The 23,726-nt window shown below is 32.3% G+C and overlaps 2 protein-coding genes and 1 long non-coding RNA gene across 4 annotated transcripts; 1 reads left to right on the top strand and 2 right to left on the bottom strand.

Moving 5' to 3' along the window:
* The first annotated feature begins 14 nt into the window (after window positions 1-14).
* Window positions 15-23,142, top strand: LOC126773684 (arf-GAP with coiled-coil, ANK repeat and PH domain-containing protein 2). 2 transcript variants are annotated; one of them, XM_050494757.1, is made up of 20 exons: window positions 15-198; window positions 299-415; window positions 664-837; window positions 1,443-1,527; window positions 2,033-2,176; window positions 6,369-6,464; window positions 7,661-7,920; window positions 8,419-8,535; window positions 9,465-9,635; window positions 9,991-10,097; window positions 14,452-14,540; window positions 14,624-14,718; window positions 15,042-15,185; window positions 15,659-15,729; window positions 15,853-15,984; window positions 16,223-16,380; window positions 16,789-16,902; window positions 17,151-17,257; window positions 17,889-18,037; window positions 18,754-23,142. In XM_050494757.1, the coding sequence occupies exons 1-20, from the start codon at window positions 146-148 to the stop codon at window positions 18,774-18,776; spliced, it is 2,406 nt and encodes an 801-aa protein (XP_050350714.1). In that variant the 5' UTR covers window positions 15-145; the 3' UTR covers window positions 18,777-23,142. The 2 variants fall into 2 exon arrangements, with proteins under 2 accessions (XP_050350714.1, XP_050350716.1); XM_050494759.1 differs by lacking the exons at window positions 15-198; window positions 299-415; window positions 664-837; window positions 1,443-1,527; window positions 2,033-2,176 and adding an exon at window positions 5,667-5,894.
* Window positions 10,962-13,645, bottom strand: LOC126773687 (piggyBac transposable element-derived protein 4-like). The gene is made up of 2 exons (XM_050494763.1): window positions 13,519-13,645; window positions 10,962-13,129 (listed from the first exon to the last, which is right to left on the bottom strand). Exons 1-2 carry the CDS (start codon window positions 13,606-13,608, stop codon window positions 11,585-11,587), a joined length of 1,635 nt encoding a protein of 544 aa, XP_050350720.1. The 5' UTR covers window positions 13,609-13,645; the 3' UTR covers window positions 10,962-11,584.
* On the bottom strand, window positions 10,962-14,304 carry LOC126773701 (uncharacterized). The gene is made up of 2 exons (XR_007669761.1): window positions 13,889-14,304; window positions 10,962-11,497 (listed from the first exon to the last, which is right to left on the bottom strand). It is a non-coding gene; the product is annotated as an uncharacterized LOC126773701 (long non-coding RNA).
* Window positions 23,143-23,726: the final 584 nt, after the last annotated feature.

Raw genomic sequence — 23,726 nt, 5'->3', positions numbered from 1 at the left:
TGTGGTTTGGTTAGTGTAGTTTTGTTCGTATTAAGAGGATTTCTCAAGATTTATCAGTACCAATAAGATTAATACATAGTGTAGACAATGAATTATTGTCTCTAACCTCTGTTGTTCGTACAAAACTTTTGTTGTAACTTGAAAAATGAAGCCTCTTATAGATTTTGATGAATGTCTCAGAGACTCCCCAAAATTTAGGTAAGAAAAGCAATGAAAGTTTCGCAGTGATAGAAAGTGAAATTTAGTACGTGTTATGTTTATTAATTGAAAAATTGCTTTTTATATTATATGACTGTAGGGAACAGCTGGAAACCGAAGAGGCTAGTATCGAGGCATTGGAACAAAAGCTCGATAAAGTTCTAAAGATTTGTTCTGTTATGATTGAAACAGGCAAAACATATATGAGTCAGAGAAGGTAAGCTTTATAAGTATTGTTATTGTTTTTATTCTGATACTAAGTTTGACTTGATTTTAAATATTTGATACAAACAAATACAATTTCAAAATGCGTGTTCAATGCTAAAATAATAGTATTCATTATTTTAAATATATTAAAATGTTAACATCGAACAATTCAGAACATTTAGTATAGTATATAGTAAAATTAGGTGAGGATAATCACTTTCTTAACAAATATTTGATTTTTTATTACCATTTAAAAAGCACATTTACAAACGCACTATGGGACCTCACAAGCACCTTCTCAGAGGATGCAACAGTCCAAGCAGCCCTCAACCGCATGATACATGCTCTACAAGAGATGACCAAGTTTCATTCAATATTACTGGATCAGGCATCGCGAACCATACTCAAGAATCTTAGTGCTTTCATTAAAGTGTATGTATTTATTTTATATTTTTTATCAATATAATAAAAAACTTAAATGACTATATGTCTTAGATAAAATAATTGGTAGTTGTAAGATATGTCAAGTAGACAAACATAAATGTATTAACAATATTTATCAATGATTTGAAAAACCATAAAATTTAGCCAGAGATTGACTGTTATATTTAGACTTCCCAAGCTCTAGACAGTGCATGTTTATATTAAAGTTCATTGACTAAGTAATAAAGTTGAACAGTATCTTAGAATATCATAGACATGTTTATTTTAATATGTTTCATGTTAAAACAAAGATGATACATTTAAAATAATAATATACATCAATAAATATATATAAACTTATTGAGAAAATCTATGAGAAATATAAATAAAATAATTATAATATTAAATTGATTTATAATATTTTATTGATAGTAATAATAAAGCAAAGAAATAAATTAGAAATAGAGTTATTCAACATTTTTTATGATACTTATTTAATGAGTATATCAATAATCATATAAAATAAATTTCAATAGACTGACTTATTCCCGTCACTGATTATAACCACACACACACTCCACAGATACCTATGTAATGTTGTTCTTCCTTTTCAGTGATATTAAGGGTGTTAAGGAAAGTAAACATCACTTTGATAAAATCTCAAATGATCTGGATTTAGCTTTAAATAGAAATTCACAGGTAATTTATTATTAACTTATTTATTACATTCTTAATAAATTTAATCTTTTCATGTACATTTAATGTAATATGTTCAACTTATATGTAATAAAAAGCTTCGAGATTAATTTGTTATATTGACATTTCGAATAGCCTTACATCAATTATCAATCAATTTTGTGGAGCAAACAATGTCTTGTCTTCTTTCAAAAGTCAAATCAATAATGATAGAAAGGGAGAAATCAGTGTTTAATTAATTTGTTGCTAAGCAATGTTTGTAACACTGAAAATTGTTAGTTATAAATTTATTTGACGTAAATAAAAACACTAAGATTATAGAAAAATATGCATTTTCAAGGTTCATTATTTTTCTACTGCACTAAAAGACATACTATTATTATAATTAAAATTTTTTTTGTATGTAATTCTCTAATTGTAAACCTTTTTTTTTTTAATGTCTAAACTATTATCTTTTTTATTGAAATTTTGTTCTTAATTATATAAATCCTGATACCATACAAAACAGGTGTCTCGACATAAACCAAGTGATGTGGAGGAAGTGGTGAATCTCTTACTGGCAACTCGCTCTTGCTTTCGTCATACAGCCTTAGATCATGTGCAGAAGATTACTATGTTGCAGGCTCGGAAGAGACATGAAATACTAGCCACTGTGAGTTTTTTTAATACATTTATAGTACTTAATATATATTATTTTAATTAAACTGCAAATTCAGAATTTGTCTGTTAGAGTAAAACGGTTGCATATACAATATACAGACAAGAGAGAAAGATCTTTTAAGTGTTCAGGTTTTTCATTGGATGTTCTAAATCATTAGGATATAAGGCATTTTTGCATACCAATCAATATAAGAACACATAATTAAAAATATATTTTTCGTGCTATAACTTTAAATAAAAATGAGAAACGTGGACTTAATGTATTATAAATATTACTATACATATATGCCGCACGAATAAATACAATGACGTATATTCTTACATTTTATACCATTAAAAAATATTCATTATTTTAAATACATACAAAACTAACATCTGTTGTTGTAATAGTTGTGATTTTTTTTAAAATATCAATACTAATTCTACAAGAAATGACTTTAAAAACAATGTTCATCACAGTTTTACCGTACATACGGTATCTATGAAAAAACCTGTTTAATTAATTTGTAATAGTTAACAAACGATGTCTTGCGAATTAAACTACGACTGTTTTTAACTTGTATAATCGAATAAACTAACACGATTAACATTAGCGCTAATAACGTATTAACGTAACTTGAACCATTTAATATATAAATTTAATAAAGGTTTTATATTAAATTAATATAAATATTAAACTATATGAAATATTCGTTTTTAATATCGATACAGTTATATATATTATAGCATACAGTTTGTTATTTACAGTATATGCGATAAAATACACTCATATATCCTTTGCGCACATGAAATGATTTATTTTATGCGAATTTTTATTTTAAAAGTGGATCATCCGGTTACAAATGGTTTATTTATTCTATTTAATACTATACTCGGTAAATAAAAGATATAAATTATAAATATATGATACAGGTGCATGTTACGTAAATCAAAGTCTGTATAATTTAGACGGAAACGCGTGACTCAGTGGCACAACAATGAATGTAATTGGCTACTCGACTATCTCACTTGGTAAATAACTACGGTCGTATCGATTATTATTATTTTTTAACACATTTGTTTTAAATTCAAAATTGTTTCTTATTTAAGTTATTTGCTCGGTAATGTTTTCATTATATATTTTTGTTCTTTTCGAATGGATTAAACAAGTAATAACTATTAAGTCAAATATTGAAGGATATCGTCACGTTATCGTAATCGAATCGAAACGTAATCGTTGCCGTTTAAACGTTTTCCTAGTCTATTAACACGGTAATCCAGTTGCGGTTGGCAACTGCAAGTCAAGCATTATAGATTAGTGGAATTGGTCCTTAGGCGACTTCGCAATCAACATAGATCTTGGTAATCATAATTCTAAATACTCATGAAAAGAACAAAAAACGAACAAAGAATTCACAAGGCTGTTACATCTAATAACTAAGTTACTCTTTAAGAATTATTGCAACATTATAATTAAATTCGAAAGATATTCGAGACACATATATCTTTAAAGCAATTACGATAGTAAATAGTCTGTTTTTTTTTTATAGAATAGGAAAGTGGACGAGCATATGTGCCACCTGATGGTAAGTGGTCACCAAACGCCCTTAGACATTGGCATTGTAAGAAATGTCAACCATCGCTTATAGCCAATGCGCCACCAACCTTGGGAACTAAGATTTTATGTCCCTTGTGCCTGTAATTACACTGGCTCACTCACCCTTCAAACCGGAACACAACAATATCAAGTATTGCTGTTTTGCAGTAGAATATCTGATGAGTGATGGTACCTACCCAGACGAGCTTGCACAAAGCCTTACCACCAGTAAACAAAATAAAGTTTGTACACAAAGCAGTGCACAGCATACGGAATATAAGCGTACACGATAAGGCACACGTCGTAGAAAAAGGGAAATTTTATTAATACATTAAGACGTCAACAGTTTTTTTACTTAAGTAAATTATAACTTCCTTTTATATGAGATTATTAATCACCTACTACAAAAAATACGTTATACTTTTGAGATGGTTATTTTGGCTCGTGTCTTACGTATTTATTTTAATGATGGTAATTTTTAAACAATTTGTTATAAAACAAAAAATATTTAATCTAAATACAAAAAAATTAGACTTTTCTACAGCAGACTTTATATATATACAGACTTTATATATATTATATAATATATAAATATTATATAAAGAACTAGTAAATATAAAGCAATGAGGTTAAGAATTTTAATTTATGTTATAATACTATCATATGCAGCATAGTAATTAAATATGTCTTACTTCTTGCACATAAAGTTTATGGGAAAGTTACGAAATCGTTTTTTTTTTTTTTCAATTATTGTTACCACTTTGGGCTTAAAACTTAGCAAATCCTTGCTTTAGACCACGAGGAATTCACGGACGTACTTTACTAGAATAATCGGACAAATCTTTTTTTCTTACGTCTTATTAAGTAATAACTAAATTAATATGACGTTTTAGAAAATCATATAGTTAAGAATACGGTTACCACGTTTTTGTCACGATTAAACTAACAATAGAAACACTGTAAGAATTATAAAATTGCTGGTACTTTATCTGGTTAATTATGACACGGATAAATTATTACAAAAAATACTAATAGTTCTATGTTCATACAACTTGTATTGTGTGTGTATAAATAATAATATTTACATTTATAATGTTTAATGTTTTATGTTAAAACTAGTTTCCGCCCGCTTATTCCCCCGCTTGTTAGGTACTCTATATCATTTTTTGTACGTGTATGCAAAATTTCATGATCATCGGTTTAGTAGTTAAGACGTTAGTGTTACATAGGTGCCATTAATTACACTAGAATTTAAAATAAAACGACCCTACCTCGTTTCACGGATAAAATTAGTAAATTCGCCACCGCCATGGTAAGTGGCCGCCATCAACCGTAAATGTTAACACTGAAAGTGAACTTATATTTTTATTGTCAGTACGCCACCAACAATGGGAAATAAGATGTTTAGTCCCCTCAGCCTGCTAATATACTAGCATGCTCAACTATCAAGCCGCAACACGAATAAGATAAAAGAATAACTCATGAATAACGTACCATCAATTGGCACCATCACCACTAAAGTAACAGCCTGTAAACCTCACCAATTCAATCTCACCATTGGACTAAGGCCTTCTCTCCTTTTAAAGGGAAGATGTGGAACGTATCCACTACGCTGCTTCAATGTGGGTTGGCGGATATTGGATACAATACTTTGACATATGCTTATCCGACACATGCAGGTTACCATTGGGTCATGAACTGAATTTTAGAGCTCTTATTCTTTAGAGCATAGAAAAAAATACATATCAAAACACCATTCGTTTTTCATTACTTTTTTTTATTTCTGTTAGAACAAGTGTACTTCAAAATAAAATATTGTCTATGAACTCGATTAAAGATACCTTATCGAGTAATCTTCAATTAGTCACTGATAGTCCTCACACGAATCACTGCTTAATAGATTTCGTCGATCGCAACTTGCAAGGTTGTGCCCAAGTGACTAATGTACCGAGCAATCAGATTACGGCGTCTTGTGGCGATAGTTTGTTCTAATGTTTATTTCACGTGGATTAATTTGTTTTGATAAATAAATAAGTATATACATTATTACAGTGAATATAAGTAATTATTTGTGTTTTTTTTTGTTGCGTTTAAACGTCGAATCTAAGCTTGTGATGTGCGATCCGAAATAATAGTAAGTGCGTCATCGGTTGAATATTTTTTATACATAACTTTTGTACGTAATATCAAAGCATTAATAAATAAACTACTCAAAGAGACGCAAGAAACACTATCAAATCAATTTCTTCTTAATAGCCTTATGTATAATTTTCCTTTCAGAATGAAATATTAACGACTATTTTTCTCATATAAGTTTATCGTTTCCTAACACAGTGTAAGAGATATACGAAGTTTTCATAAATATATTTTTATTAATTTTGAAGTCATTGGATATTGAATATATTTATATATTTTTTGAAAGAATAAGGTTTTAATATATTTATTAATTATGAATAAATTAGTACTTTACCTATAAATAAAACGTTTCGTTTCTACCAACTAATGGATCATAACTAAAAATACGTCTTACGACTTTAATATCGATAAAGAGTGATTACATTAGCTACACATATCGATGAATGTTGTCGATAATCTTTATGTATTTCAGTTCCTGTCGTATTTGCAAGCGTGTTGCACCTACCACCACCAAGGTGCTGATCTCTCTGAAGACTTGGAACCTTTTCTTAAGCTAACAGCTGACGAGGTAAGACATTGATATCGTATTTTTATTATTGTTTGTGTAATCTATTATTGTTAAAAAAAATATTATTTTTAAACTATCGAGCTATATATATTTCGAAGATTATATATCAATAGATGATTAATCGATTAAAATTATATGAATGGTATAATCGCGGGTTAACTTTAAATAATGTATTAAATCCATAATAGGTATAATTCCCGAAAGGTTAGTTAGTTCCACGAATAGAGAAATATGCTCGCATTAACTGTATAAAACTTGATTTATATTCTTAACAACTAAACATGCCTCTTTTCGATTGCAATGACGAAAACCGGATATAAATGTTTTTAAATGAGAAGTGGGTTGTGTTTATGGCATCTAAGCGAATATTGTTTTATTATTTTTTGTAACCGCTTCATTAAAAGTAAATAAATATAGGTTTTATAATTGCGGTTTTGTTATATATTTTATAAAACTTTGCCTATTCGTATATACTCGAAAATGTATAAAATGCGGTAATAATAAAGTCATGAGTGAAAGTTAAAGTAATATATTACTTAATATTATAATTAAAGTTTTAAATACGCTTGTGGATTATAAAAAGTCACGCAATAAGGTCCTGATGGACATATATAGCGTGTCAGTGCGTGACGAGCAAGGGAAGTAGTCATTACAATGGCGTCATACAAGTGTTAGATAATTGTTTAATTTAGTTTTAACATGAGAATACATTGTTTTAATTATATTATTTATTATATTTCAAAACTGGAAATAAAAATAATTAGAATAATTAATAACATAATATACACTATTTGTATTTTTTATTAAAAAATTATTCTTATCTCAAAAACAATTTGGTTTTAAAGTTTATTATAATTATTTCGATACATTTACTGCTTATAAAACAACAAAAAATTATCTAAAATATGAATAACGAATTCCGTGAAGGATGAGATATGTATAACGGGCGGTAAAAATGTTTTTGTAAAAGTATTATATTGAGTACAAACACGAAAACTCACTGAGCTATACCGTTGCATGATAAGTGTAATAATTACGTCCAATACAAGACAAATGAGTCCAATTAAAATAAGACACATATTTGTTTATTATTAATTACTAATCCTAAACATCATATCATGGAATGATCAAGAAAGTATTAATCAATTGAATTCAAGCAATTTTATGCCAACCATTGACTAATTGACGCATTGCAGGTTGCAACAATGCGTAACGATACGAAAATACTAGACAAGGAGATGGAAAATCGACACACAATAGTTAATAGCAAAGACACAGTATTGCCGAGTTGTAAATCAGTTCCCACTGAACGGGATAGCAAGGATGGACTTTTAAGTACGCCATCTTTGAAAAACTTACCAAGGATGCAGGGTTATCTGTTTAAGAGGACTTCGAATGCGTTCAAAACGTGGAATCGACGATGGTTTTATTTGTACGATAATCGCCTCGTATACAGGTGAGTGCCTACAGTCGGTCGTCACGCTAGAGCCTGAAGGCTGGTTAAGTGGGACGTGAACGACTGTCAGGGTCTTCGAAATTATCATAATATGCGCGTATTTGTTTTCGTGTAATTGCAATTATTTAAAAAATATATTAAATTATTTAAATATGTAGTCAAGTTAATTGAAATGGATCTGTAAAGAATACACTGAAACTAAAATAATTACAGGAAGGTTTGAAGAATAAGTTCGGCAATTTTCACGTTAAATTCTTCCACTTGAAATTTGCGAAAAGACGTCGTGTTTAAAATGTCTCTACTTAAAAAAAGTGTCAACTTTGATACTGATTATCTTTCTCTAATTCTTTTCAAATCTATGGGTTTATTTTATTAGATTTGGTTGTAGTATTATGACGATCATTCATTAATTGTTGAAAACATAAAAGAATATAGAAGAAATATTTCCAAAATCTGTGTCCCGCTTTGAAATATACAAATGTGATCGTTTTTATTCAGGAAACGGTCGGGCGAACTTAACGTGACGGTGATGGAGGAGGACCTGAGACTTTGTACGGTGAAGCCGGTGCTCGACGGCGAGAGACGGTTCTGTTTCGAAGTTCTGTCGCCTTCCAAGTAAACCTATTATTGATTTTAGATTATAATGAAACACAAATGTCGTGTCTATTATAGCTTTTATCTAGACTAAATATGACTTAATATCATGTTTCTAAAACTATTAAATGCAGCTCGGTTCGGTTTCGCCCGCATTAAACGTTACAGCAGTAATATTCTGTAAGAACTCACTTTTTTTTTATAGAATAGGAAGGCGGATGAGCATATGGGCCACCTGATGGTAAGTGGTCACCAACGCCCTTACACATTGGCATTCTAAGAAATGTCAACCATCGCTTACATAGCCAATGCGCCACCAACCTGGGGAACTAAGATTTTATGTCCCTTGTGCCTGTAATTACACTGGCTCACTCACCCTTCAAACTGGAACACAACAATATCAAGAACTGATGTTTCGCGGTAGAATATCTGATGAGTGGGTGTACCTACCCAGACGAGCTTGCACAAAGGCCTACCATCAGTAAACTTCACTACTCACACGTGAAATTTTGACTTATGGTGATGTACTATTTTGTTTTGCGTATTTTTAAAATTTTATGATAGTTACGGTCAATGTCGCATATCACTTTCTGACATTACACGACCGTTTTCTGCGGTCAGTTTCGAGTTTCTTCTTACAGGAAAGTACTCCGTCTCTGTGGGCTCGTAGCGTGGCGTAATGTAGCCTATACTATGTTTTTATAATATTTTTTTAATTGGATTTCTAAAACTTCGGGGCTTCGCGTTCAAACAAATTGAACTTTTCTCAAAATTAAATAGCAGTTATAAAACATGAACGTTCTTTTGTAAACACTTTTAAAGTTTTACTTATATATTTAAGTTGGCGTCGGTAGTCGCTACGACAATATCTGTATGCCAAAGCAGACAGGGTCGGGAACGAAAGTGTCGAAGTGTGGTCGAAACCCATTCAAGTAACGTGACCATTGCAGAAGCCACATGCTCCAAGCGGACTCGGAGGAGATGCTCACGTCATGGATCTCGGCGCTGCAGAACGGCATCCGCTCCGCCATCCAGCAGGGGCAGAGCCGCGACAACCCCGACTCGCAGATGGTGCTGGTACCAGACCACCGCACCACCACGCCCGCCATGAAGAAGATCAGGTCCAGAAAACTACCTAGCAGAATTTGTCTAAACGGCAACACAAACGTCAGCCCTAGTCTGTTATCTAAAAACTATCATAATATGGAAATTTAATATTATTTTCGTTTTTTATTGTGCTTAAAATTAAATTAAAATATATAGTAGTATTGATTAATTGGAACAGATAATAACAAGAAGCTTGATAGTATGTTTGTGCCCTATTAAAAGTTACAATTACATTCAGGTTGATTTTTTAAACAGCCGTGGTAATGAACCATTTCTTAAAGGCTTATATTTTCTGTTGTCTTTTTTGCCATATAGTATTCAATTGTCGCTGTTTATTTCATGTATAAATTTCTTGTTTTTTTTTTTCAGGATATGGGAACAATTGCTTAGTATACCTGGTAATAATTACTGTTGCGACTGCGGCAGTCCCAACCCGCGCTGGGCCAGTATTAATCTCGGAATAACTTTATGTATAGGTTTGTAATATATATATATTATAGAATTTTTATTATATACTTATCTTAGTTGCTCAAAATTAATTCAATTCAAAATAATTGAGTTGATACAGCAGGGAAGGATGAGTGCTTTTTTTAAAGAATAGGAAGGCGAACGAGCATATGGGCCACCTGATGGTAAGTGGTCACCAACGCCCATAGACATTGGTATTGTAAGAAACGTTAACCATCGCTTACATCACCAATGCGCCACCAACCTTGGGAACTAAGATGTTATGTCCCTTGATGTTATGCTTCCTTGACTTGTTTCAATATGATTCATTTTACATGTCCTAAAAGACCTCGTGGTTAGAATTTGTCATATTTAACCGAATTGCGAGTTCAAACCCGGACAAGCAACACAGAATTTTCATGCATTTTCACGCTCAGCCGTAAAGAAATAAGTCGTGACATAACTATTGCTGAATTGGTTCGAGACGGTTGCATTTCTTGGATAATATAATATTTTATGTATATGTATATATAACATATACACGTGGAGTAGTAAAATATACTATAAACCTTCTTTAAGAAGCATTGGCGTTTAGCCAGGAGTGGGACATTTACGGATTATTTATTATATAATATTACATAATATACACACTATTAACCCTTTAACCGCCCGACTTCATATCTGTTGGCGTGCCCCCAGCGCCCGGCACAGTGAATCGAAAAATAAATACCTACAAAAAAGAGGGATGTGCAATACTTAACTTTTAGATGTCGATATTTCGTTTTAACCTTTTAACCGCCCGACTTAGCTTGGTGGAGATATAGATACCTACTTGAGTATTACTTACCTTACGAAATCATTCGGCATTTTTCGTAAACCAGGAAAACAAAAAGTGTTTGAAAATTTGAACGATTTATTAATTCGTACTTAGGCTATTCAAAATAAAATCAGTCCAGAGAAGAAAAACGATTGATTTCTCAAAAGTAAGTAGGTACAGGTAATGAGTTCTTATGTGTATTGATTTATACCTACTCCTAAGTTTTAGTGCGAGTTTTTATACGTAGTCGATCGTGTCTACGTTAACTTCGATTTGTACTGAAACTTAAGTAACGCCTGGTGACAATAACGGGAACTACAAATGTTCCACAAATCTACGTAAACGTTGACACGATCGAATACGAGTACTTAAAGAAACGCGCACTGCCTACTAAACAATTAACAACAAAAATAAAAATAAAAAAAGTTACTCTTGGACATTATCAGTTTACATATAGACTTAAATGGTAACGATATTTATCACAATCACAATTTATATCACACTAATGAACAATAAACATAAAAATAAAAATTTCACTCTTGGACATGTCATTATCAGTTTACCTATAGACTTAAATGTAACGTAATGTAAAATATCACAATTTTAATAACACTTATTTCAATAAAATCAGTCTTACAATCAGAGGTAAGATTTTTCATTAATAATAATCAGTCGAATAATTCTAAATGTAGAATAATTCTACAAAACAATCGGTATCGTACCACAATTATTGTGGTACTCAACAGCACATGGATCTATGCATAGATAAACTTTGCATTTTTGGCACATAAAACGAGTCTCAGACCGTTTTCTTTTTGCTGCGCACATTTTACATCGCTGACTTTTGCCGGTTAGTATTCTAACAGGAAAATGCTCTAAGACACTATTATGTAAAAAACGGTTAGAGTCAAGGACGCCGCGCGGTGTTGACTGTTGAGTTAAAGAACATTGTTTGTATTTTTCTATTATTTGCCTGATAACGTTTAATTGGAAATCAGCTAAACTATAATTTTGTTTATTTTTTATCAGTTTATGCAAGTAGAAAGCATTAAGTAAAAACATGTCAAATATGTGAAACCCAAGCTTTTTATGCCATTTTTTTGATTTTCTTATACAACCCAATGTGCTAGTCATCATATCAGATAGGTCAACCGACCCCATATTTTTTGTGTAGTCTACTACACACTGTGGTTTCATTTTGGGTAGCCCAGTTGAGTAATCTACATTGCCTGATGGTATTATTTTGTCATCGTGTATTGTAGACAACATTAGGATCGGTTTCTTATCTTGCCATTTTAAGGCTAAGAGGGGAGGAGACGAGTAAGCGGCTATTTGTCCACGTTTCAGTTTTTGGAATTTTGGCATCCCTTTTCTACTTGATCTTACGGTACCACATGCATAAGTCGCCCTTTCTTTTAAATATATAAAAAGCTGGGGACTGGAATACCAGTTATCTGCATACAACTCTCGGTTGCAAAAATAGTAGTCTTTTAAAAGTTCAGTCACAACTGATCCAGTTAACCCTAAATTTGGTACAATCTCTACTTCTGTTTCCGATCCACAGTACACTATAAAATCCACGATATAACCGGATTTGACATCACATAAAACAAATAGCTTAATGCCAAATCTATTGCGTTTTTTAGGTAAATATTGTTTTATACTTAGGCGACCTTTAAAAGGCACAATACTTTCATCAATACACATTTTTTTACCCGGGATAAATGTTGTTTTGAAAGTTTCACGAGCGTGGTCAATCATCATTTTTATTTTATGTAATCTCGGTACACTACTCATCCCTGCAGGTGCCTCATAAAAAGATAGCATTCCTAAAATTGAGCAATATCTATTTCGAAACATAGTATTATGGAACACCATACTATGTAATAATGGTTCTGTAGACCAGTGTTCTTCAATTGTTATTCTTTTGTTTCTAGTGAAAAGCATTGTTACTGCAAGGAAAATGTAAAGGTCCTCAATAGAAACGTCGTGCCATTGTTGCAGTCTTGAATATATTCTGAGATCAGTATGTCTTACGAAGTGTTGATGATATTTATTCGTACAATTTGCTATTTTCTGTAACAAGCCTTTGCTACAAAAATGTTCGAAGAAATCTAATTCCGTGGAGGTACCATCTAATTTGACAGCAGGCGACAGTCCACAAACAAAGTCGTCGAATTCTTCTAACATTGGGGTAGCAATTTGCGTTGTCCAATTAGTGGTTGTGACATTGTTATCTTGAATCTGAAAGAATACAAAAATAAATTGTAGAGCAATAAATTGTGTGAGTGGAAAACTCACACGAAACATCGGTTGCCAAGGTAGGAAATTTGAATAGCCTATAAAAGCAAAAGTAGCAGTGCGACTCAGTGCGGTGCGTGGCAGCGTGGCGTCATGCACCAAATTAACATATGTACGTATCTACAGGCGAGTCAGCGAGCACTCACGCGACTCGCGCTTCAACCAATCAGATTCAACGTTCCAGAGTAGCCGCGCGCGCATTCTCATCGCACGGCGCGCTGTCGCCATCTCACTCACTCTAATTAAGTTTAAAATTTCCATTCAGACATAACCATCACATATTACACAATAAATTAAAATATAACTAGGTATGTAATAAAAAAAATAATTACCTCCTCATCAATGTCAAACTCTTCGTCTGATAAAAATTCTTCATTTTCATCGCCTTCTAGAATTCGTATTAACTCTTCAGTAGTCGTCATGATAAATTTCTGACATGTACATTTATCGACATATGAACGTAAAACCACAAGCACAACACTGGTAGAAAATTCCAGAAGTCGGCACTCCTTAATGACGTAAGAAGCGGTCGTCTTTATCCGACCGTGGCGCTGGGCGTACTAACGAAGTATTTTTCGGAACATGTAGGCTAGGGACGGGTACCATCAATTCAGTCACTGACGTTTCACAAGAAAATTTGCTTAATTCTATAGGAATTAAATGAAATACTTACAAATATTTGTAAAAAAATGTTTTATTAACAATTGCTGTATTTGTATTTAAAGTTAATTAGTTAGTATAACGAGAAATATTTTCATTTATTTTTATTTTTGTATCGGTAAATCTTGGCATATGTCTCGTCCCTCACGTCGGATTTTGTCGTCATGGGCGTTGCACATCAATACAATTTTCTAAAAATAATGTTAGTAATTCTTCTAACTTTGGACATTATTTTTAAGACTTCTAATTAAGAGGCTAAAGTGTATTAAACTGTAAACGATTACTTAGTTAACTATTTACCTAATGTAAACATATTTTTGATAGAATACAGCGTAATTAAATAAAAAAGCTGATAAAACGATCAGTGTTATTTTGGTCGTAAATATACGACTCAGGCGAAATGGGCCCGAAAATATTTGTCGGATTAATTCGACCTAGGCGGTTAAAGGGTTAATAGCTATACATTTAGTATTTCATAGAACGGTCATTTTAAAATTCCGACTATTCATTACAATTCTACGTTTTATTTAAATATTATGGTTACATAAAAGAAAATATAAACTTTTCGACTGTTTTTGTTTTAAAATGTAATGTTTTTATTCTAGAATGTTCAGGCATCCATCGTTCACTCGGTGTGCACGTTAGTAAAGTAAGATCACTCACTCTAGACGATTGGGAACCAGATATTATTAAGGTCTGTTGACAATTTGATTACAATATATCTACAATTAATATTATAAATATCGATGAAAAAATATATCAAAGTTTTTTTTATAGGTTATGGCAGAGCTAGGCAACAACATTGTTAATTTAATATATGAAGCCAATACAGAAGGGACCACTATCACTAGAGCCACCCCAGACTGCGAGACGTGAGTATAAGTTGATTTAAAAACTTTTGTTTATTTAATTTTTCGACTGTTCCAATATTTGAATTTAATTAGGGTTGCATATTTGTGGTACTTAAAATCTTTAATTTACATTTTACTACTTTGAAAACAGCATTTTATATTTGTTAGTCTACTGCAAGAGGAGGAGGAAAGATAATGAAACAACTTTGACCTTGAATTGACTTATTCGATTGGAATAGGGTTTACACGTGTGCGCGCGTGGGCAGCGCGTGAGTAAACGCGTGCGGACGTGCTTGTCTGTTTGTTTGCGTGTATAACATTCATGAAACCTGTTTTGTTTACAGTTCCGTCCGGGAAGCATGGATTCGAGCAAAATATGTGAAACTTGAATTCGTGAAAAATATAGTGAACACGACGATGTCAGACTCCATACAAGAATCACCTTTGCGAAATGGCAGGCGGTGGTCCGTGCGGAGAGCGAGGCGGAGGTGCGTTTAACTATAATTTATATGAAAAGTAACAATATATGAGCCGTGTATTACGCTTTTAGTTCCAAGTTAATTATAACGTTATATTATCCACATTTTTTTAATAATTAAATGTTAGTATTTTGGATAAACATAATTTTATTGTTATCTAGAGTCTAGGCCAGTAAAGTATTGAAGTAATATTAAAACCAAAGTACAGCTCATGGTAAAAAGCTATCAGTAAGAGAGTTTCATTTGTTAAAGAATATAAAGTACCTTTCCGTATATTCATACATACATTGTCAAATAATGGATGGACATTAGTCAGAATTTCTTTTAATGCATTCCTTAGTATTTCTTTTATTGCGAAAGATCATTGTAAACACTGTCATTGTAAACAATGTCTAAAATCGTAATAATGTGAGTTGAACGATTTATATTAGTGACTAATAATATAAATGTGTGTATTTAAAATTGAAATTATTAATTTATAGAGTACGCGCTCCGCCTGTCGTGCCCGAAACTATACAAGACGAGAAAAGTGATGCCAACAGCAATACCAGTGGTAAGTATGCCATCTACTAAGTAGGACGATAGTAGGATGATATGATGGTGCTTAATAAAATAATCTTATATTACATAAATAAATAGAACAACTTCAATCTAATAACGAAGATTTTTATTGCAGTGTCGGAGAGCTCGAGCAAGTCCGACGGCAGCCCCGTGCTGCTCATCGGCACGGAGCTGGCTGCCGAGCGCGCGCTGGACCTCGCACTGCCCTCCGACCACGACTCCACGGAGGGCGAGGACGACGACATCGGTATGTGTCGGACCCGACCCACCGACCCTCACGAGGATTCCATCATGTAACCTTACTTCTGGAAGAATCCGGTCGGACCCCCCAGACGGTGAGCGGTCACCTCTGGCCATAGACACCGGTACTATAAGAACATACATAATGCGCTTCCGTCCATCGGATCTAAGATCCGTCGCCCCTCGTACCCGTAAAACACCGACGTACCGTTTAAATGGGAACACAAAGTAACCGTTGAGTGCAGGCGCGGAGGACATGTCGGCGCTGTCGGCGGACGCGGTGCTGTCGCGCGCGGCGCGGGCGCACAACGTGTGCGTGATGCGCGCGGCGCTGGCGGCCGGCGCCGACCCCGCGCACGCGCACGCGCGCCTGCGCACGCCGCTGCACGCCGCCGTGCTCAGCGTGAGTACAACACTACACCAATGCGTCCGAAAAGCTCTTACTATCGCCATCATTTCATATATGTTTGATGACGTTGCACATTAAATAGGTGCCGAATGTAATCTACATTCGGCACCTATTTAATGTTTTTAGTTGGTGTTTGTATAAATGACTTATGTTTAGCGTAACTGTTATATTTGTATTTACTATTAATATAACAGCGTATTTTATGCAATAAATAAATAAAATCACACTATCAATAACACTCATATAATTGTACCTTGCACCTACTGCTGTACCTTTACATATATAAAACAGTCAAATGTTATTAAATATATATTTTCAATTACGTTTACCCTAAATTACGTGGTTTTGTGTGATTCAAAGCATTTCATTAATATGATTCTATTGATATATTTCATATTACAGGGTTCTGTGATGGCTTGCTCGTTTCTACTCCTCAATGGGAGCAAACTTAATGCACAAGACGAAGACGGCATGACTCCTTTACATCTCGCAACCGAAGCCGGTCATACTGGACAGGTATATTCTTACTGTACTTATATTATTACAATATATATTTCATTGCAATAATGTCGATTTAAAATTTGTTTAAATAAATAAGATTTAATAATAAGTGTTTAATATAATAATACTATAATAAATTAATTACTGTCAGTAATATAAAATCGTGATTTTGTACTGAGCTATATATACTGATATAAGGACAAGCTTTTATATAATTTCCGTTTCAATTGAATACGGTACAAACAATCGATTGTGGTGTACAGGTGTGCCTGCTGCTGCGGTACCGCGCCGACCAGTCGCTGGCGGACGGCGCGGGGCGCACGCCGCTCGACATCGCCGTGTCGCACGCCAACGCCGACATCGTCACGCTGTACGTGCGCTGCTCGCACTCTAACCACTAATGGAAACAGATTACATTTTGTAACCTGCTTATTTTTTTGATTACATTTTTAAAGGGAGAGGAGGCCTTAGCCCAGCAGTGGGACATTATCAGGCTGTTAGTGTTAGTGTTAAAGCAGTGTATATGTTAGACTTATTTACCAAAAACTTTACGTAATCCGAGCTAACTTTTTTTATAGTTTTAAAATTCATATTCTTCAAAGTTATTTGCACACCCATCAAACTATTCATAGCCGATTCAAATGGTAGGAGTAAATATATATGAACAACTTTCATCTTTAATTTAGATGTTATCGGAGTCGGAACTAAAATTAAAGTTTATTTATGTAGTTTAGTAGATAGACATGCAACTTGCGCATCACAGTATGTGGTACTTTCTAATGGATATGACACTTCATTTTTAATCCTTGTCGTAATAAATAACATTATTTATATAAAAATAATGATTCTCCATACATCAGTACCTACAAGATATATTATAAGTTACTCAATGGAAGAGTTTCGCTCGGTACGCATTGTAATATTACCATAATAATAATAAAATATATATTATATGAAAGATATCTACGTCAAATTATGTTTAACAAAATAAATTACAACAGTTTAAGATTGACAAAACTGAATGAAGAGATGCGGGAAAGTGAGATGTCGTCCAACGACGACACGTACAACGAGGTGTTCCGCGACTACACGCAGCTCGCGCACTCGCACCCCGAGCGGCTCGTGCGCGCTAAGCACAATAATAACGACGGTATGCCGATATTCATCTACTTTGTACGGAGTTCTCGAATAAATATTATGGCTTTGTGTATTTAATCTATGTTCCTTGAGTTACATATGACTTTTGATTGTTGTTTAATTGTTGTGTCTGCCATTTTCGCCTAAGGCGGCTCAAGAGACACCAGCCAATTTTCGGAGATATATTATAGTGCCAAAGTGTGTGTGTAAACACAAGTGCACTCATAATCCAATGGGACGGCATTTCCGACACGACTGGAGAGAGTCCAGGCATATGCTTTACTTGCTAAAAATACAACATATACAAAGTTGTATAATACATATGTATATGGCAGGCATAGCGATGTGAATGTCGACTCCTGGCAACCCTTTCGACCCTTTAGGTTCAGTCGTATCACATGTACGACGTATATCCAGCCTACCAACCAATATAATGTTGTTTGTTTTGTTGCCTAATAACCAATGTCATGTTGTTTGTTTTATTATCTAACATCAATACTTTACATTAATTACTGCTGTGTTGTAGTTTGAAGGGTAAAAAAGTGATCACAGAGACTATGGACAAACATGGTTGCATGGTTTGCGGTATATTGACAAAACAAAAAACAAACTGCTTATACTTCAATTCAAATGTGTATGGGCAATCAGGATCTATGTACTCATTTGCTTTACAAATATAAATAAAAAGAATAAAACCAATTAATTTACATAATTTTGTCATTATTTCAGGTGAACAAGTGAATTGTGAATGACGAATAGAGAAGAAGCTACGACGACTCCATCTGTGGTGGCGAACTGAATGAAGTCTTTGATGCACTACACCTTGAACGATTGTAACAATCCGAATGGCTTATTTTTTAAATTTTAAACAAAAACAAGCCAATTCTTTATATACATAAATAACAGGTGGTGTAATTACATTGCAGTAAGTCGATTATTCTTATAAATCGTAACAATATCAAAATCATACCGATTTTAATGTAATGTGACACAATATTGCTTATACTATGAAATTTGGCATATGTTTATCAATATTTGTGTATATTAAAGTATGAATGAAAACGATAATAACGAATTACTTTAGTATTTTTTGAAATATATTATATAACGGATTGTATTTGATAAAAAATTCTCATTAATATACTTTAAGTATATATTAAATTTATTTTTTTTGGTATTAAATAATGACAGTGATCTCTTAAAGAAATCGAGGCTTAAAAATATCATGAAGAAAATATAGCTGCCAAATTCCTAATGTAAAGACTTATTCACCATATCTTCCGGAAAAAATATAAATAACAATAATAATAGTTATATTTAATGCCATATAAGTGGTTATGTGATGTGCTTTTTATATATTAAACCAAAGATTTGTTTATATATGAATACAATCTTAGCGTTGTAAGAATGCTTCAAGGGCAGGGGACAGTTACACTAAACCATTAAATATACCGCTTGCCAATAAAGAAAAGATTTTAAAAATAGCGGAAAGTACATATACAGTACGGATAGCAAAAAAAAATTACTTACTAATAATATTTTTGACATAAATTTGTGCTTTCTTTGGAGTTGTTAAATCAGATTTTGTATGTAAATAAAATGAATTAATCATATTGCAATGTGTATTACAAATTTTCTTTAAAAAAGTAAGGGGTAACATGAGAAAAGCCGCCATTTATAAATCTTTTCATTATTATAATAAACAAATAATCAATATATACATACATATATAATGATTGGTATAATATAATTGTCGTGTGAAAATCTCTTTGAAGTGTTATGAAAGTACAATAAATCGCATTAAGTGTTCGTGATTATACGAAACAATAATTGTTGTTAGCGGATCCATTTTATCGGACAGTTTGTCATGATTTTGTTAATATTTTTCCATTACATTTACTTATAATGAGACTGTACTTATTGTAGATATCTAAGTTTTTTTTCTTCATCAATGTTTTAATGCATTCCAAGATTCGCAATTAATTTTTTTTATTTACAAAAATTATTAGAACCTCCTTGATTATAAGATTTTTTTATATGCTTAAAAATCGCGTTCCTCTTTCCTCAATTTCATTCAAATTGTGTTTAAACATTCCTGTTTACTTCCGTTAGTCGATCCTTAATCCATTCCAATTTAATTAACAACGAAAAAGAAGTAAAATATTGAATCTCATTTTATAGTAGCGAGTTATTTTTAATTTATTTTTTTAAATTGTTGTAAATAAAAGCATTCGCCACAATACTACACTTGCCAATTGTAAAAAAAAATATGCCATTTTGTATTTTTGAAACATCTATTTTATTTCTTCATCATTTATTAATCAAAAACCGTATCGGTTTACGCTTAGTTTTATATCAGTTTTATAATAAATCATCTGTAGGGCATTATAAGTATATTCTAGTTTTTTTTTTAAATGAATGTACGGTTGGATCAATTGGATGAACGAAAATCTTTATCGGTTCGCCAACAATTAAAAGGTTTTTTTTTAAAGATTCATTTCATTGAATGACTTGAATGAAATTTTTATCCATTCACCATCAATCAAGTATATATCTTTTTTTTTTTTAAAAAAAAAACGTAGTCACTGACATAAACTAATCGTTAACCGGTACTCAAAAAAAAGTAATAAATCGAATAATAATTAAAGGGTCCTTTCGATGAATTTACTATTTAGATGTTAACCATAACATATTATGTGATGTTAGAAATTTTGTTATTATGAATTATTGTAATACGTTCGTATTAAATGTTATATCATAAGTTTTTATTATATATAACGAAAATATGTATTTTTAAAACAGCTGTTTTTGCTTGAATATCGAAAATTATTTTCATGTGATGTTGATGCAACTTATATTATTTCTAATGCGTGATAAGTCTAGCCGCGATTTAACTAATAGTTATGTAAAATGTATGTATATACATTTTAAATAAAGAAAACAGATATTAGAGTGCATAATAACGTACAAATATATCGATGAAACTAATTACATAATCGCAGTGTATTTCACCTGAGAAATGAAATATAATGACACTCAAGTGTCTTCCACTATATCATATTTCGTTATTCTGATGGGAAGTTATCCATAAATTTAACATGCACCTCATGTTCTGAAATTACTCTTTTTATCTCTGAGTCATAGTTCCGTAGATGACCTGGTTTTTTTAGGATACGTACGGCATTTCCTTATACACCCAAATGAATCATCGTGCAAATCCCAGTTACGACAAATCACTTTTCTCTTTGGTCTTTTTGGCCATTGACCAATATTTTCTCCATTGTAACAAGTTTTTCTATGTAATAAATTACGGTAGCGGTAATTCACACACACCACACAATGTCAATTGTAATGTAAATACTTCTTCAAATTATCCTATAGGGTTTTCTTACCCCCAAAATCTCCAAATCTGCTCATTTACCATCAGAAAATGTTTTCATTATGATAACATGCTGTTCCATTGTGAATGGCTCAACCCGTACATGAACAATCATATGACGACCCTGAGCGTTTCCGTGCTACGTGATACTACTAAATATTAAATTGTATGTTATCTTGTTCTTGTTAAACACATTAACGTTAACGGGCATTACAAAAGTTGCTCCTTATTATATGATTATTATAGGATTTTGGATACAAACGTTAGACGTTTTAACTTTTAAAATATAACAATAAATTAACGTTCTAGTTTGATACGTAAACAATTGGCTTATAAATTATTTGATATATTGAAAATATTATTATTTTCATTGATACATTAAAAATATGTCAATGATTTCGTAGATATATATTTAATTTAAGTAGGCTCTTGCAAACAAATTTGAGTGGTCATTCTATAAGAGCAATTTAAAAGGAAGCTATTGTCGGTTCGGAATGTATCTTCTGCGAGAAATAACCGTTATACTAGAGTAACTCGGTAGTAACTCCTAAACTATACAACTAAACGATGAATAATTTCACTATATTTGGTTTTATGGTCGGTTTCTAAAAGTCAACTAATAGCTGAATTAAATGTAATTAATTTTTTGTAATGCAAATTAGGAAATCTAGTATAATAAAATAACAATAAAATATTTAACTTTGGTTCCTGATGTATTTTTAACTTGTAACATTTCTATTACGTGAAAGTAATTATAAATGCATTGATAAATATTTGCTTCTAATCGTACAATTTGATGGACAGGTCAAGAAAGTTCTAGGATTATATAACTTGACACAATACAAACAACATAAATGTTGCGAACTGTGTTTGATATATTACCTGACCTTAATATATTAATATTAATGGTAACATTTAAAAAAACTATACTCAAATTACAAATGAAACAATTAGTCAATATATTTACCTTATTATTAAAAGTATATTGACATTCAAGGTCGATATTTGAAATGAATTGAGAATTAAAGTGCCATTGTCGGAATTTAAAAGGTACTGGAATATTATAGACTGGTAACATTCGAAAGTCGTATCTCAATGTTGCCGCTTTTGTCTACTTCTTTCTTTACTGCTACTACTCCTCTCTTATACGATTTGGTGCATACTGCGCCGAAATCGCATTTTATGCGCGAAACCTCTCAAAGAAACTCATGTTATAGGTTTACTTACTTGCTGTCCTTTTTAATACCATATGAGAAATACTTTGAGTCCAGTCAAATTAGTTCAGAAATTGTGTACAACAAAATCAGTACCAATAATTAAATATTGTTTGCAAAAACAAGCTGTAAGCATTTTGTCCATTAAAAAAGAAGAGAAGAAATTAGTCTGAAGCCAAGCGAGCTAAGGAGAGACGTGGAAATAACGAAATCCTATTGAGTATGTTTGGTATAACACTTCTTCGCCACTGATCATTTTATAAGGCCTCAAAAAAGGTTAACTAAGCTAAGCTAACTTTTAAAATATTACAAGTTTAGATCATATTTTTTTTTCGAAAGTCGGGTACATTTGAGATACCTTTCGAAATTTAAGAGTTAAAACTTAAGTAGAATATTAGGGTGTGTAAACTTTATATTTGTTGTGTATAAAAATCTTGTCTATCGCAAAATATTGAATACTCCGTTACGCTGTTGATGTATTAAACATTATTACTTAGTTGTATTTTAATAAACTATTTAAACTTGTCGGTGCCTTTAATTTTTTAAATAAAATCCTAAACTTCATTGAGTGTCCAATTCCACATTGACGGATGTTGCGACGACGGACGCGAAGTAACATATGCAACAGCCGTTTGCGTCCCCAGTGACTTAGGCGGCAGTGATGCCTTGGGGGTTTTCCCCTCCAAATTGGGAGGAATTAAGATGTCCAGGGGTTTTTTTAGGGGGTACATTTATTTAGAGGGATTTTTTGGGGATTCATTATTCAAGATTTTTTTTCCTTAAAAAACGTACGACTATACAATTAAAATTAAGCCTCGAACGCAACCAACAAACTAAACCAAATATAAACTCCGAGCGTGGCTATAAATGAAATATCAAAAAAACTATAATATATTGAGATTGAAATAATCAGCTCAACGGTCATCGTGCTTGAACACGTAGGAGGCCCAGGCTTCGATTTCTGGTGACTGAATGAAATATAAAAATCGTTTAAATTGATTGCTACCATCAATAATATTATTAGGTCATTAATTAATGTATGTAAATGTGTAAAATGCGCCCGCATAAATACAATAGCTATTTTATACTACTTGAATGTATTTTTAATT

Source organism: Nymphalis io, chromosome 15 (assembly GCF_905147045.1).
Source record: "Nymphalis io chromosome 15, ilAglIoxx1.1, whole genome shotgun sequence".
NCBI lineage: Eukaryota > Metazoa > Arthropoda > Insecta > Lepidoptera > Nymphalidae > Nymphalis > Nymphalis io.
This window is presented reverse-complemented; position numbering and strand designations above follow the sequence as displayed.